Here is a 15,948-nt window from a genome sequence, read left to right as displayed (position 1 = left end):
TGCTTAATAGCCTTTAAAAATAAAGAGGTATTATCATGTAAGACATTTTGATAATTGAAAATAGTGACCTACAGAATGCTGCTGAGTATCTGTGTTTGTGAAAAGGCATTTGCAACTGGGTACCTGTTAGGCATGTGCTTAGTATACTCTAAGAAGGATCTGGAAGACTATGTGCTGGCGGCTGGCTGGCTCACTTACCTCTAGCGAAAGGAGCACAGTGTGGTCAGAGGCAGAGAATGAACTTTTCATTTGCCTGTGAATGCTAATGTTATATTTGAAGCAGAGCATACTTGCAAAACTGATATAACTCCTTGTGGGAAAATTTTAGAAACATGCTGTTACTGGTGCTGATGGTCATGTATGACTTGCATTAAAAATTAAAAACACAGAGAGAACACCAGGAGGAGCCACTATGCCTGCTCTGCCACTCGGGCTGCTTCTGGACAGCACCTTGATTAAGTTAGGGTCTACAGACACGGTGATCAAAACACAAATACCTAGGAAACATTCCATGTACAGCTGAATGTTATGTTTGGAATGATCACAGATTCCATGGGAGGCTTGATTCTCTGAAATTCAATGAGGAGGTGTTTTGGGAGGGGCACTCTCATTGTTGATGTATTCACGTGGCCAAGACAGGCATGATTTTATCTTACTGCAATGGTTCACTAGACTAGAAACCATGCTTGCTTTTCATTCCTTAAAACAAAGGCCAGACCAAACAACAAAGCCTGTTTGACTTGTCACCCAAAAACCCAAAGAAAATAAAAACATTCAACTGTTTACTCACCAAATCAATAACAACGCCTTCAAAAAGCTGAACCTCTGCCCCCAATTACCTTCAGTACTAGCCCCCGACAGAAGACTGTCAGCAGATTTTATGCACATCCCTTGAGGAAAACCATTCTTGCTGCTTTCACTTTGTACAGAAGATAAGTTTGCAAAGGGGGGCAGAGGGGGGCATTTGGCAAAGCTTCCAATGCGCCCTATCTGGTGGTGTTGATAAGGCAATTCTTTCTTTTGATCATGGGAGCATCTTACAATGCTCCCATTTACTGACACCACCCTGCCCCCACTGAGTGCATGTATCTACCGAGCAGACATAATCCATGCCATCCCCTCAACTGTTCAACCTTTCTCCTATTGGAAAGTTCCAAACCGGCCAGACTGATGATATGCGGAATCCTGCTTTTGAAAGATGCCAGATTCTACTTGGCATGCCTACAAATTTGTCCATCATTCAAATAAAAGTGAATGAGGAATGTTCGTTATAGTGGGAAATTCGTTAATATATATCATATGTGTTTAAAAGGGAACAGCTACATGTCATGCAGATAAATAATGTGCAGACTTAAAATGAGGATTTTTCTTTTTATTGAGACAGAGTCACACAACTCACAAAAGCCCCCAATAAAATTTGTTTGTATAAAACTCACACTTTATGTAAAACATCTCCCAAATAAAAAGGCACCCAAGATAGATAAAGCCTATAGTCACTTTTTTTTTCTTTTTAATAGTATGGAAAAATCAAAGTGGCTTGATGTCTCTAAATTGTAGTCTTTGAGCATGTCCATACAGCACCCCAGAATAACCCAGGTCCCACAGACCCTGGGAGGTCTATCAAAACTGGATAATGTAACAGGTGGAAAGTGATCTGTGGAGACATTTGTAAAATCCACTTGCTGACTATTGTTTGGACTGAATTCCATGGGGGAGGCATTGTTTCCCACAACATACTGAGTGCTAGAACCAGTAGATGACCTAAAACCACACAGGTTGGAAACAAACTCCATCCATTGCCTATTTGCAAATGTAGTGAAAAAAAATAAGAGATTGAGGAAACATAAATAAAATAAAAACACATTTACTCACTGTGTTAAAATTTGGAAAGAGCCCAACAGCAGAACTACTGTCCACTGGAAAAGACATAAATGGTTTGATATCCAGTGAAGGCTGCATCATCAGGGTAGGTGTGCGCACAAGAGCAGGAAGGGTAGTGGTGTGGCATGCACTGCCTGCCAAGAACAAAACAAAACCAATTCAATCTCTCGTTCACGTCCACCTCCCTCCCAAACCTGCAGTGTGAACAGGAGACCAACAGCTGAGGGGCAACCTGCAAGCAGGAAAGTCACAGAAGCAAGCACCTGGCACAGGAGTGGCAAATATAGTGAAAAGGACTTTCTTCCTTGTGGTCTGAGACATGTGCAGAATACTGCTCTGTGCAAGGGCTAAGGGCTGCTCAGCTGACACACACTGTCCCTGGGTTCCACAGCCAGGTAGGGCACAGTGGGAATGTCCTGGTATCCAATGGCAACTTGGAGGACCCCAAAACCTACAAACTGCTGGAGAAGAGAGGAGGGAGCTCTGGCAGATGCTCTTTACTATTCAGAGTAAATGGCTAGCACCATGTTCTATGCAAATCAGAGATGATTACAGGGTTTTTACAAGAGGAAGAAAACTTGGACTTTGGAAGTTACTGTCTGCTCCTAAGATAATTATGACTCAATTTGTTGTCTTAAAATATGAACAGAAAGTTGCCCTTTCTTTGGGAAAAAGGATGCCTAGACATCAAAATGGTTAGAGAATATCAAGAAGGTTGATGATGGCCTGGCTGCAGACAGGGAGTTGTTGGAATAGAAATTCATCATTTTGTCTTGAACTTTTTTTCCTAATGAACTTTGTAGTATTTGAGCAACCGTCCCTCTGAAAAGTTATACTAGCTGTCCCCTCTTTTGCTGTCTGTTTTAACACAGAACAGGTAGTTTAGAATGATGTCGGCATCATGAGTGTAGACACATCTGATAGTCAGGTGGCTCTCTAAAAGCCAGGCTTCTGGCATGCTTTGTGTATGTGTAAGCATACACATTTGTGCAGGTATGCATACACATGTGTGCACAAACACATGGAGACCAAAAGTCAATAACAACTTGAGCCCACTGCCTTGTTTTCTGAGACAAGGTCTTTCACTGGGATCTGGGACTTTCCAGGTAAGCTGGCTGGCTAGCAGCCCTGGGCTCCTGCTGTCTCTGCCTCCCCTGAGCTGGGATTACAAGAGCTCATCACCATGGCTGGCTTTCTATGTGGGTACTGGGGATCAAACACAGGTTGCCCCTCTATAGGGGCACCCAGCACTCACATAGCTTTATTAAGATATAATTCACACATTAGATAATTCACCTTTGTTAATTGTGCAATTCAATAGTTTTTAGTGTATTCACAGAGTTTACAATAAGGACAACTTCACTTAATTGTAGGACATTTTCATGACTTCTTAAAAGAAACTTTGCTCTTATGAGCAGTCCCTTCCCAGCAGTTCTGGGCCCAACAACCATTATTCTATTTCTCTATGTAGATTTATGTATCTGGACACATTTAAATGCAATCGTGTAACATGTAGTCTTTTGTAACTGCCGTCATCTGTCTGGCTTAATGCTTCCATTCAAGGCTTCGTCATGTGATAGCTTGCATCAGAATATTGTGCATTTTCAAGACTGAATAATAGTCTATTGAGTTAATGTCCCACATTTTGCATATTCACATATCAGTTTTTGGGCAATTGGATTATTCCTACTTTTTGAGTACTCCGAACACTGCTGCTATGGAGATCCCTTTATACGTTGTTCTGTGGACATATGCTTTCAGTTCTCTCAGAAGTAGAAGTTTGCTAATCATTGGTCAGATGGTTCCATCTTCTCAGGGACTACCAGACTATTTTCCAAGGGGACTGAATCCTCTCACATCACCACCAGCAGCATATGAGGGCACCAGTTTCTCCTAGCCTGCCTATATAGGATCATACAATAAATCATGCCTAAACTAAAATCCCTTACTTGCTTCAGTGGGAAATGAATAGAATGAGAAATGCTCTAGTTATTAAAATGCCACCAACCTCTTACACAGAGTCCAGAATCACTAAAATTCCTGTCTTACTGGGTGTGGCACATGCCTTTAATCCCAGCATTTGGGAGGCAGAGGCAGATGAATCTCTGTGAGTTCTGGGCCAGCTGGGGCTACAGGGCCCAGACCCTATCTCCAACAAAAAAAAAAAAAAAACAAGGAAAAAAAATTTAAACAAACCAACAAACAGAAATTGCTATCTCAATACTTGTTTTAGTAATGAATTTCCTAAATAAACCTGGATAGTACTGACAATAGTGTTAATGAGTGTCATAGCTCATTTACATTGATAGAAAGAAAGAAAGAAAGAAAGAAAGAAAGAAAGAAAGAAAGAAAGAAAAAAGAATTAAAGAAAGAAAAGGGTACCTGAAAGATTCCCCTCTAATGGCTCTTCAGGTCAGCTACATCCATTAGGAAATAAACTAGGATTCAGCAGAAAGAAGAGTCAAGCGTGTAGCTGGAACGATGATTTTTTTTCTCTAATGCCCAATTAAATATTCTGGTTCTGCCTGGCATGCATATAGGACTGGCATTTAATTAATTATTACTCTCCTCATTAGGTAAATGCTACAGTCATTGCTAACTTCTATGCTTGCAGATCCAAGATGATGTATTACATCCACGCATTAAAAGTCTCAGAAACACATTTTAAAGTACTTATTTTAACACCTTCACTTTAAAGTCATAGCTAAATTCTAGAGATAGCTCTTGTATTAGATCAGTAGTCTGCTGTAATTTATCATTACAATAATTATTAAATTTCTAAAGTACAAAGAATAAGTATGCAAAATCAACCTAAGCTGCCAGGCAAACAAATTTATAAGTGTTTTGCAGTTGTAGGTCTTAAAAGGAAGCAAAGTTCCTTCTCTAAGTCCCTCTATGGTGGCTGTGATGATAGCGTGTAACACAGGGCCCCCCAGGGCCTGGGAAGAGTCACTTTGTACTAACAAACTCAAATAAAATGCAACAGGGAACCAACAGATTGCTCCATCAACAAAGGTCAGAATGCACTGCAATCCTCCTTACCCAATCAAATCTCTATGCTAATAGAGACCAGGCTTGAGAACTACTTAGCTGACACCATTCATTAGCATAAAAACTTAGCAGCTGTTTACCATTTCATTAGCATTTTAATGACAGACAATTTGGCATGTTAAACACAGATTGTTTTAAAGTACTGTTGGTTCCTCTGAATAAACTATGCTTTCTTCAATTCCCTCACCTCAACCTCGCTGTTTTTCTTTTTATGTACCACTCCAACAAGACTGAATGCTTCAAAGGAGCCTTTTGCAAATGGAAATAAAGGAGGATAAAGTGCTTTTTTTTTCCAAGTTATTTTATGCATTGATCCCTGTCACCTTATTCTAGATTTTTGCACCTCTGGGTGCCTGAAAGTCAATTGGGAGTTGCAAGCAAAAATTTGGGAAAAATGCATTGTGTCTTGCAAGAAAAGGATCAATTTCTCTGAACATCAAAGACAGATTTAAGAAAAAAAAAGTTGAAAAACTAAGTGAGGATTTCCATGCAAAAGTGCCTCTTGACCATTGTTCTCATAGAACAGGACTAAGATTTGACTTTTTTTTTAAAGCAAAGTTTGAGATTAAGGAAAGAAGGGATTTACTAAGTAATTGCCACTTGTTAAGGAAAAAAGACTATATACATTTATATTTAAATACTGGTGTGAAGAGGAAGACAGACAAAAGGTGACCAAGACAAAGGTGAGCGTGGGTGTCCCAGGAAAGTGTCATCAACTTTTGACTTTTATACAACTATTTAGTATTTTTATGACTCTTTTTTTCATCATTCTTGGGTCTGTATGTGTGAGTCTGGTGTATACTCACTTGTGTGTTCGAATGTGTGCACAGTCCAGAGAAGATAACCAGTGTTCTGGTTTACCCCTCTCTGACTCATTACTCTGAGACGACAGGGCTTGTCACTGAACCTGGATCTATGATGAGCAGCCAGAAGGTCCAGCGTGCCTCGGATCTCTTTTGCCCTCCATTGTTGGGGTTATAGGCACATACCTGCCCAGCTTTTTGATGGGTGCTAGGATCCAAACTCAGGTCCTTATGTTCACACAGCAAGCAGTCTTACCTATTAAGCCATCTCTTCAGCCCTGGCACTTAAAATTATTTAATTACTAACCTTTATAGGGTAGCATACGTTGATACAAAAGCATAATTCTCATCTCAAAGGGGATAAGAGATAGTTTTTTTCTGGAGTGAAATATGAGTGACCATGGCCCGGGAACAAAGAGTCAGTTACCCCAAATTCCTTGTTCTAGCTTGGCAACAGTTTCATTATGTTTTTATAGTAACAAAACAAAGAAAACTCATAAATCAAGACACTTTTCAAAAATATTCGTGGATATGTTCAGTTGACAGGTCAAGGTAAAGGGGGTGGGCAAGTCTACTATAGGTCTCAGATGCTATCTGATGACATTCTTATCTTTTTGATTGGTGGGACCTGGTAGCCTGCTAAATTAATACATTCCAAAAGGTTTTCATCTGTCAGCCAGGGGATGTTAAGTCAGAAACAAGGGTGGTCAAGGAGTGACTATTTAGGGGGCTAAAGATGGCCCAAGGTAAATGGTAATTAGGTCCTGAACCTGCAGCATTTCATATGCTCCACAGTCAACTGAAGTTCTAATCAGTTGATCAGCCTTGCAGAAGAAAGTCCAGTTTGAAGACATAAGGTTTACTGGGAATTTTCATTCACATGCGTAAAGTACTGAGTTTCATCACTGATGGAGAAATATTAGGTCCTAAATACTTCTAGCATGGTCACCACCCTCTGGCTTCCTTCCCGAAAAGCAGGAACCCACCCTCAACTGGCTGCTCTGATACAATTCCAGTTGTAATACCTCAAGTGCCTCCATTTTATGTAAGTTTAACTGGTCAATCATCTGGTCATAGGACCACCCCCAAGAAGGCGGGTTATGAGAGGAATACCTAGTGCATTAATGACATAGCAACTTTTTCCTACCTGTAATACTGCCTACGGGGTGGGAGTGGGGGCAGAACTTCTAGCTACAGCCATGAATTGAGGGAAGCGTAATTTCCCCTTTTTTTTCTTCATGTCTTTCTTACTAAACATTCTTTCTATAAGGCTTTGTGCTATCCCTAGCATCTTGTATTACTTTCTCTAAAGCTTCCTTCTCCCAGCCGTGGCTGCCAGTCAGCCACGTGTCTGCCCTCCCACACATGATCTCTTGTCTTTCTTTCTACCTGCCATTCACCTCCTCAAGGCAGCTGCCAAGATTACTAGCTCACCTGCCCTGAGGATTTCTTTTACTTTAAAATTCTAATAAAAATTGTAAAAGCTGAATTCTGCTGATTCAGAACTTTTTGAGTCTGGATAGTCTATCCTGATGGTCCTGAACTCTTAACACAATCATTGGCCATTCCCTGGGGCAGAAAACTGCATGACTGACCCTCCTCATCAAGGGGAAACACACCCTGTACCTGTCTGAAATGACACAACCTCAGCCCCAAAGCCCCTCTCCCTCCTCAAAGGAAGAAAGATATTAAAAACCTTCAGTCTGTGAGAGAAATTGCACTCTTCTCTGGATCGGGGTTGTGAGAAGGTATTCACCATCTCCAGTCCAGTTGTCCAGCTGTGTGTGTGTGTTGCTCTCTCAGGTTATTCTCTAGTAAATCTGCTTGCTCTAAAGAAGGTCTGTTTTCTGTCTCCCTTCTTGCTTTCTATTTCCTTACAACCATTGTATCTTTATACATACATACATATATATATATATATATATATACACACACACATATATATATGAACTACACTTCTATATGTTTCAAAGCATAGGAAAGAGAGAGTCAGGCACATGCCATGAGGAATGAAGTCAAAGCAGGGCTTCATCGTATTTGATGATGACTTTTTTTTTTATGTGTATGAGTGTATTGCCTGCATGTATGTGAGCATACCCATGTCCTGTGACGGTGTGGATGTCAGAAGAGGGTTTCGGATTTCCCTAGAACTGGAGTTAAGGATGGTTCGTGGCCGCCATGTGGGTGCTGGGAATCAAACCCGGGTCCTCTGCAAGAGCAGTCAGTGCTCTTAACCACTGAGCCATCTCTCCAGCCCCCTGATAAGACTTTTCAGACCACTTAGTGCACATATATTTACCAAACTCCCTGTATAAAATGAAACACATGCACACACACACACACACACACACACACACCCCCCACATGTGAGTGTGAGGCCCTAACTCAAAGAACAGTCATGTTCCCCTTATCATGGAAATTCCACATGTCCATATACTGTCCTATAAGAATACAACTAACCCTCTCCCATAAATTTCCTTCTGATGATGAAATATGTAAGGGGAAGAGGAAATTTCCTCTCTCCCCCAAGTGAACTGATGTGTCAGGTTAACAGGGGAAAACAAACAAGTTTATTTAAACATATAAGAAATTTAGGAGTCATTTGCAAGATGAAATTCAAAGAAAAGATCCAATGGTTGAAGTTTAAATATCCACTTCACAGGGGAAGGGGTGCCTAGACAATTTTAGAGGGAACAAATGACTTTGGGAGAAATGGATGAGCCCAAAGAACAGACAATTGCCTGGGACATCCTTCCTCTGTTCCAGGTTACTAAAAGGTTAGGGGTGGAACGTCCTGCCAGCAGAGATTGCCCTATTAGGCAGATAAAGATAAAGTCTGGGCTTTGGCCTCAGAAAAAGAGTGAAACACCTGTCTGGGAGTGACTTCAGCTTTCAGTCTCTTCTCTGGCTCTGGCGGATTCTTTCCTAGTAGTTTTATGAGATTCTGAGGCAGGGAGTTTAAGACAATATTTTGGGGGTGAGGATGGGGAGATGTTTCCTTAGTCAGAGAAGGGAATGGTGGTGGGGAGGAGGGAGGGAGGGAGGGTGATCCACCACTAGCTGGCTCAAGGTTGGGAGGAGAAAAAAGGTCAGAGTCATGAATTCTCTGTTTCTAAGGCCTTCCAATTTTCTGTTAATTCATAGTGCTCAGGATTGCAAACTATTAGACTTTAGGGTACAGTTTTCTGAGTTCCAACAAATACCAGTTATATTCATCCATTCTATGGAACCAATAACACATGAAAGACTCACCACTATGATCATAAAAAAAAAAAAACCTATTATTTCAGCCAACTGCCTCTGTAAAGGTACCTTATCATGTCAATGGATTATGTCATAATCCATCATAACCATCATAATAAAATCTCATTTGAGGGCCAAGTGACACTTGGAATTATTGCTTTATTCTTTGACCTTTAAAAATGTGATCTTGAAGGTCCTTTTAGGTTATAATCCCAAGACTTCTTGGTGTCTCTTCTTTATGTACCATAAGAGAAACAAAGAAGCATTTTACTCTTAGAAAGGAGAGCATATGAGAGTCACAAAGTCCACATGAAGCAACATTTGCCGAGTGAGATGAAATGTGTTCTACATTTTACAGGGATTTCTTCCCATGTCATTATTATATATGTCTCTTTCAGTAAGTATTGAATTAAAAACTTAACATGTCATCAAAATTTATGGTGGGTGGGCAATGCCAACTATGGAACTCCTGAAGATCTATTTAGAGAAATTAACGGAAGTGACAATTCAGTTTTCTCTTTATTATTTCCCAGCTTTGTGGCCCCTCACACTGTCGATCTTTCTCTCTGACCAGCACAGTCACTAACTGAGCACCTCCTGCTCTTCCATGCTTCTTCCAGTATGTTCAGTGTAACTATGTACTGATATTCTACTGGGTACTAGGTACTACACAAGGTGATCTACATCCCTTGTTTTATTAAATTATAATACCACCCCAGGAAGTTTGTATATCTCCATTTTACACATGAGAAAGATAAGGCTTAGAGAGATAAAGATTACTTAGTATGGGCTACTGCCTGGGACCAAAACTCTTGTTCCTCTGACTCTAAAGCCCAGGCCATTACACCATAAAACAGGATGCTTGAAAGTTGTTATGTGAAAGGATCCTGTCATCAGGTCTGTGGATGTAGTTCAGGGGGAGGGCACTTGCTCACTTTAAGTGAACCAGGTCCTGGAATCTTTGGAAAGTGCTGAACAGCCAGGGTGCTTTAGACATAGCCAGGGTAGCATAAGCTTACTATGGCTACAATTATTCTGTTCCTTGGTTACTAACCCAGATCTTGGGAAAAGACTAGTTAAATCCATTACATTTATCTTAAAAGGCAAGACATGCTGGAGTCACATGCTATCAACAAAATGTTTGTGAGGTTCAAGAAAGAATGAAATTATATCTGGCTACAACTTGAGTTCATCAATATTTTGCTAGATGAAGTGACTTAAGGTAAACCTTAAGGAGTGGTTAGTGTTTTGGTAAGGTGGATATGGGAGAAAGGTGGTGGGAACTGCAAAAGCACAGAGAAAGTCAAACAAATAAAAAAAATTTAGTCTATCAAGGTATTTTTAGGGTTTGTGGATTAGAAGTAAAATAAGAAAGAGAAAAATCAGAGTATCTTTCTAACCTTGGAGTAAACCAAAGATTTCCTAAACAGGAAGCTGAAGGAAAAGAAAGGAGTGTTGAATCCATTCTATTAAAAATAAGGATGCAGGGGCTGGAGAGATGATTCAGTGGTTAAGAGCACTAGCTGCTCTTGCAAAGAACCTGAGTTTGGTTCTCAGCACCCACATGGCAGACAAAAACCCTCTGTAACTCCAGTTCCAGGGGAACTGACATCCTCTTCTAGTTTCTATGGACACTATATGCACCAGGTGCACTTAATATATATTCAGGCGAAACACTCATACACATAACATAAAAATAAATAAAAATTTCAAAAAGAATAAGGATGAATAGGACACAGCAAAAAGATATCAAGGAAATGAAAAGGACATATATATATATATGTATATATTCACACACACACATCTTATATATGTATAGATAGTGCATATTTAGGTATTTTGTCTATAGAAAGACAATAGAAATAGAAGGAAAATGGGGAGAACCCTGAAAGGGCATTTCACAAAGTAGATATTTAAAATGACCAATGAATCTATGGAAGGTGGTTAATTTCATGACATGACATTGGGGTGTGTGAGTAAGAACTACAAGGAGATGATGCTTGTTCTAGTTTTGTTTCTGTTGCTGGGATAAAAAACTCTGATCAAACACAATTTGGGGAGGAAAAGGTTTATTGCATCTTACAACTCCCAGGTCACAGTCCATCAATGAGGGTAGCCAAGGCAGGAACGCAAGGCAAAAACTTGGATCTAAAACAGGGACTAAAAAGGAATGTTGCTTACTACTTTCCTTCCTCTGACTTGCCCCACCCTCAGCTATCTTCTTATATTGCCCAGACCCACCTGACCAAAGACGGCACCACCCATAGTGGACTGGGGTCTCCTATGTCAATTAAATGTAAAACAATTAAGAAAATGCCTCACAGAGGTAGCCACAGACCAATCTGGTAGAGGAAATTCCTGAGTTGAGGTTCCCTCTTCCCAGGTGACTCTAGTTTGTGTCAAGGTGGCTACGATCTTCCCACAGAATATCTATAATGAAGAAAGACAGATACTACTGTTGAGTAAGCAGCTAGAACTCTGAAGCATACATTGTTACAGCTATTTAGAAAGAACTACTTAACAATATCCATTTAGGCTTAGTGTACCCATACCCTATGATTCTGGCTTCCTAGTATATACCCAATAGAAGCAGTGTGTTCTATACAATGATCACAGTAATACCTGTCCCAAACTGGAAACTAGTTAGTTAAGCCATTAACAGGAGAAAGAATAAATCATTTTGGTGTTTTACACAACAAAATATTTAGACAATGGCCTCTGGCAGTGAAAAAAAATGATACCAAATTACATGCAGCAATGAGTAACACAATGCTTGAGAAAAACATACTGTTGAGAAGCAATGCTGAGGAAAAGAATTAAAATAAAGGCGTAGGCACACCCTGACACAATCATACGAAGTTCACAGTCAGGCACACTCACCCATGCTGCTGGGACCATGGCTGGCTAGAAGGTAAGGGTGAGAGGGGGTGGAGGATGGAGTGAGTGGAAGATGGTAGGAAAGGCTCCCAGGTGCTGAACATTCTCTTTTCTTCATCTGAGGGTCAGTTATCCTGGTATGTTGTTTTTTATATTCATTCAGTTGTACACAGGATACTTTTCTGCATACAGTGACAGGTATCTTTAAAAAGGTATGGATACTATTAATAAAACTTTTTCATAGAGAAAAGGAAAATCCTCCCAATAAAAAGGACATTTTCAAATACTGTCGAGTTATTATAGTTTGCATAGTGTTTTTTGAGTTTCTTTTCCCATCACCAGCCTGACTTTGCTCAAAGTGATTTATGAGTTGATAAAAGTTCTCTGTGCTGCTGATGCTTCCTTGCTGGCATTAGTTAAGAAGGAGAGAGGAGACCAACAGGATTCAATGATACGGAAGAGATAACTGTGTACATGGAATTGAGTCTATATATTCTTAACCACTGGCTTCTGGGCCTGAGCCATTTAGGGTAGCTGGGGCTTCACTCCAAAGAGCACTCACAGCATCTACTGCTGCAAGAGTCTGGCAGAATGCTGCATTAACAGAAAAATCCTTCGGTGTGCCACACTGAGGTGTGCAAGCAGTAACGAAATTCTGCATCAGAAAACAGCAATGAAGCCGCTGTCTGAGTTTAGCCATAATGCAGAGCATTTACACACAGGGATGAATTCATCAGGAAGGTGGCTTTTCTCCTGCTGTGGCAGTACAGTATGTGCAGCCAGGTGCTGATTGATTTCCACCTGAGTAACTGGCTCACACATTGAATTTCTTACATTTGATTATTGAAAGAATGAGTGAGATTTATTTACTTTGTAGTATGCCTGCGACTTACTTTGGTAGTTGTGATACTTTTAGAAAGCAGGATTGAAAAATATGAAAATTTCAGAATTTCAGTAAATTTAGATGGTTAAAACAGAATTGGAGCTATTCCAGCTTCATTCCTTAGCTTGTCACCCAATAGTATGAATCACAGCCATGGAAGATAGGAAACTCAAAGAAGGAAAATCAGCTTCTAACAAATACTTTCCCAAGGTTTTCAAAATAGCATTTTAATATACCTGACTTATCAAAAGGGAATGTCATGTGCTGGTTCCTAAATTACCAAGTGTTTGGAGAAGCCAGAATTATCTCCAGACAGGGCTTTACTAAAATTGTCTGAGGTTGGACATGAGCTGAGAGGTCATAGAAGCCTGGTGACATTTTCTGGCAAAAAGTCTCAGGGAGATGTCCCTGAGCTATGTTAGGCCAGTGATTCCTGGCCTGGCACCCAGTCTTCCACAAGGTCTAAAGCCTTTCTGTGACAAACACAGCAATGGTTGGCTTCTCCCTGTATAGCCTGCTAGGACACTAAAGGCAACACAGTGTTACAACTTATTTTAGAAAGTGTCCTAAAAATACAGACTTCCAGAAGAAAGGCAACAACTATGTTTCTCAAGTGACTGATATTCCTAGAGAAACTGTCTCATGCATTTTTAAAGATAAAATTTATAAATCTGCCCTTTATTTTATTTGGGTAAAATCAGATTTCACCATGGCATTTGACTGGTGAACAAACTAGAGCCCATCACGCAGTATCATTGCTTTGAATATTTAAGTTGTACAATTTAAGATACTTAAGAATTATATGCTGTGCTCATTATCTTTTTTTTGACTGGGGAGTGTTGGTCGAAGAGAGGGTGAGAGGGTCTCATGTAGCAGGTTGGCCTTGAACACTTGAACTCCTCAAGGTGTAGTTGAGGTTGACCTTGAACTCTTGTTCCTCTTGCCTCTACCTCTCAAGTACTGGGTTTTCAAATATGCACGACCACAGCAGGCTTTATTATCTTTAATAATTTAAGTAGGTTTAGTATCTGATCTGTTTTGCTTCCTAACTTTAAAATTCAGTAGATAAATAATCATTCTTTAAAGGGAGATTTGAATGTCAATGTTTTGTCACATAAATAATGGAAGAAAGAAATTCAATGAAAGAAAAGCTGGTGTGGTCAATGAGTAATATTTCTTTCCAGTTTAAAGAACAGCAGAAGATTGGCTGAAACACCTCATTTTAAATAATTCTTTTAATTTTCCCAATGGGAAAAGGAGAAAGCAACGGAGTCCATTAAAGTCTATCTTTTAACTGCACACCTTGGCTCAATATAACTAATTCAAATAGCATCACAGTCGGGGACACTTGGGTTGGTGGGATTTACATTGAGGTACCATAAGAACTGCAATGCAAACACTTTCTGAAAAGACACCTTATCTCAAGCAAGGGCAACTGGCCTTCCACTGGAGCAGATCAAAGCAGCAGGACCTTCTGACCTCTGGCTCTCTTTGGGCCAGCTTCACACAAAGGGCCAGGAGGAATAGGGCTGGATACAGCCACCCAGGTGGTCAGTGCACCAGCTGCTGCCATAAATTCTAGCTCTGGGACACAAGGGACACAAAATGCTTCATCCCCTAGTGAGAAAGAATTTCAGTTCCTGCATTCAATATTTAGGCTATTTACATTTAAGAACTCAAAGCAGGAGGGAGGGTAATGGTCTACATAAATTATCCTCTTAAAAAGATATCCAGCCCCAAGCTTGCACATTTAGGGAAACAGAGTTAATATTTGCTCTGCTTGAGTCCTCTACTCCTACCTTAATAAAGAGGAAAAAGGTTTCCTAGATTTAAATATTAACAAAACACATTCAAGCTATTCAGAAACTGCTGTCTCCCCAAAAGCAACAGGGTCACAGAAAATACAACTTTAGAATAACAGATAGAAATAGTAAAAACTGCCATAACCCTTTGTGAATTGCGCATCTCCACGGTAATCATAATTATAATATGCTGCAGGGCATTCAGAAGAAGAGGCAACAAATTGTTAAGATTATGGCAGCCATCATCAAAAAGGGTGCTCTTGGTCCTCCACTATCAAGGACACCATTTTCACCCAGGTGCAGAGGTGACTCATGGCTGACAGCCTGGGTCACTGTATAAGCAACATGAGAATCACCACTCTGTCCTCAGGAAACCTGATGTGGGGTGTCTGACCCTGCCAGGCCAGAGACGGGTGAGCAGATGTGGGTAATGAGGTTATATTAGGGCTGAGACCAGAAAATGAGAGAGGGAGTTTTGGGAGAGGTCAGAGAGGGTAGGGGGTGAGTTTGCCTTGGTTTTTGCAAAGTGGACTGGATTCACCATCAATTCCTAGTTAGAATTTTCTAATATCTCCCAAAATGTCCCCTCACTTTTCATCTTTTTCTTCTCCAGCAAACACCAGAACAAAGCAAAAATTATACAAGTCAGAAGCAGGAGCAGCCTAGTAAGGCAGAGCATCTCATTATCCCAAACATAGAAGCTGGGCATCTACAGACACTGTGTTATCACCCTCATCCTGAGAAACATGGAGTGTCCGGTGACCCAGGGGGTGCTTACACTCCAAAGGAGCTTTAGTGGATGTTCAGCAGACTGGGCTAATGCCTGGCCTGACTTCTTGGAATTCTGCCAATACTCTGACATCCTTGCAATTGATTCCACTTGTTTCAGTCATGCAGCAATGCCTGGGCCACAAGTGATATGCAAAATAGCATCAGATAAGGCCATGCATGAATACCCAGGAGTGTCTGCATTGGAAGTGATTCATCATAAATGATGTCCCTGCCCTGTTCATCATGTTTACTCTTGTACCATTATACTGGCTTTGTTTTAGATTTATTTTGTGGGATTTCTTTTCTCCCTCTTCCTCCCCCTCCCCCTCCCCCCTCCTCTTCTTCTTCATCTTCCTCTTCATGTGTATGTGTTTATGTGTGTGTAGGTACATATGTGTGCACATGTATGTGAAAGCCAGAGGACAACCTTGGGTGTGGTTCCACAGACACCTGATTCACCTTTTACTTCTTATTCATTTTGTTTTCTGAGATAGGATCTCTTACTGGCCTGGAACTCACTAAGTAGGCTAGGCTGACTGGTCACAGTGACCCAGGGATTTGCATGCCTCTGCCTCCCCAGCCCTGGGATTCCAAGGGCAAGCGACAATGCCTGGTGTTTTTTTCTTCCTCCCTCCCT

The 15,948-nt window shown here is 40.6% G+C and overlaps 1 protein-coding gene across 6 annotated transcripts in view; it reads right to left on the bottom strand.

Annotated features, from left to right (window-relative positions):
- The window catches only part of Znf385b (zinc finger protein 385B), a 495,209-nt gene that overhangs the window by 100,215 nt on the left and 379,046 nt on the right, over positions 1-15,948 (bottom strand). For 5 of the 6 annotated variants that reach the window (XM_008831168.3, XM_008831167.3, XM_008831171.3 and 2 more), the window contains one exon: positions 1,873-2,015. The exons of the other annotated variant lie outside the window; for it this stretch is intronic. In XM_008831168.3, the coding sequence (XP_008829390.1) occupies positions 1,873-2,015 (143 nt within the window). The remainder of the gene's footprint in view (positions 1-1,872; positions 2,016-15,948) is intronic. 6 annotated transcript variants of the gene reach the window in all.

Source organism: Nannospalax galili, unplaced genomic scaffold (assembly GCF_000622305.1).
Source record: "Nannospalax galili isolate Female #2095 unplaced genomic scaffold, S.galili_v1.0 scaffold895, whole genome shotgun sequence".
NCBI classification, from domain to species: Eukaryota; Metazoa; Chordata; class Mammalia; order Rodentia; family Spalacidae; genus Nannospalax; species Nannospalax galili.
This window is presented reverse-complemented; position numbering and strand designations above follow the sequence as displayed.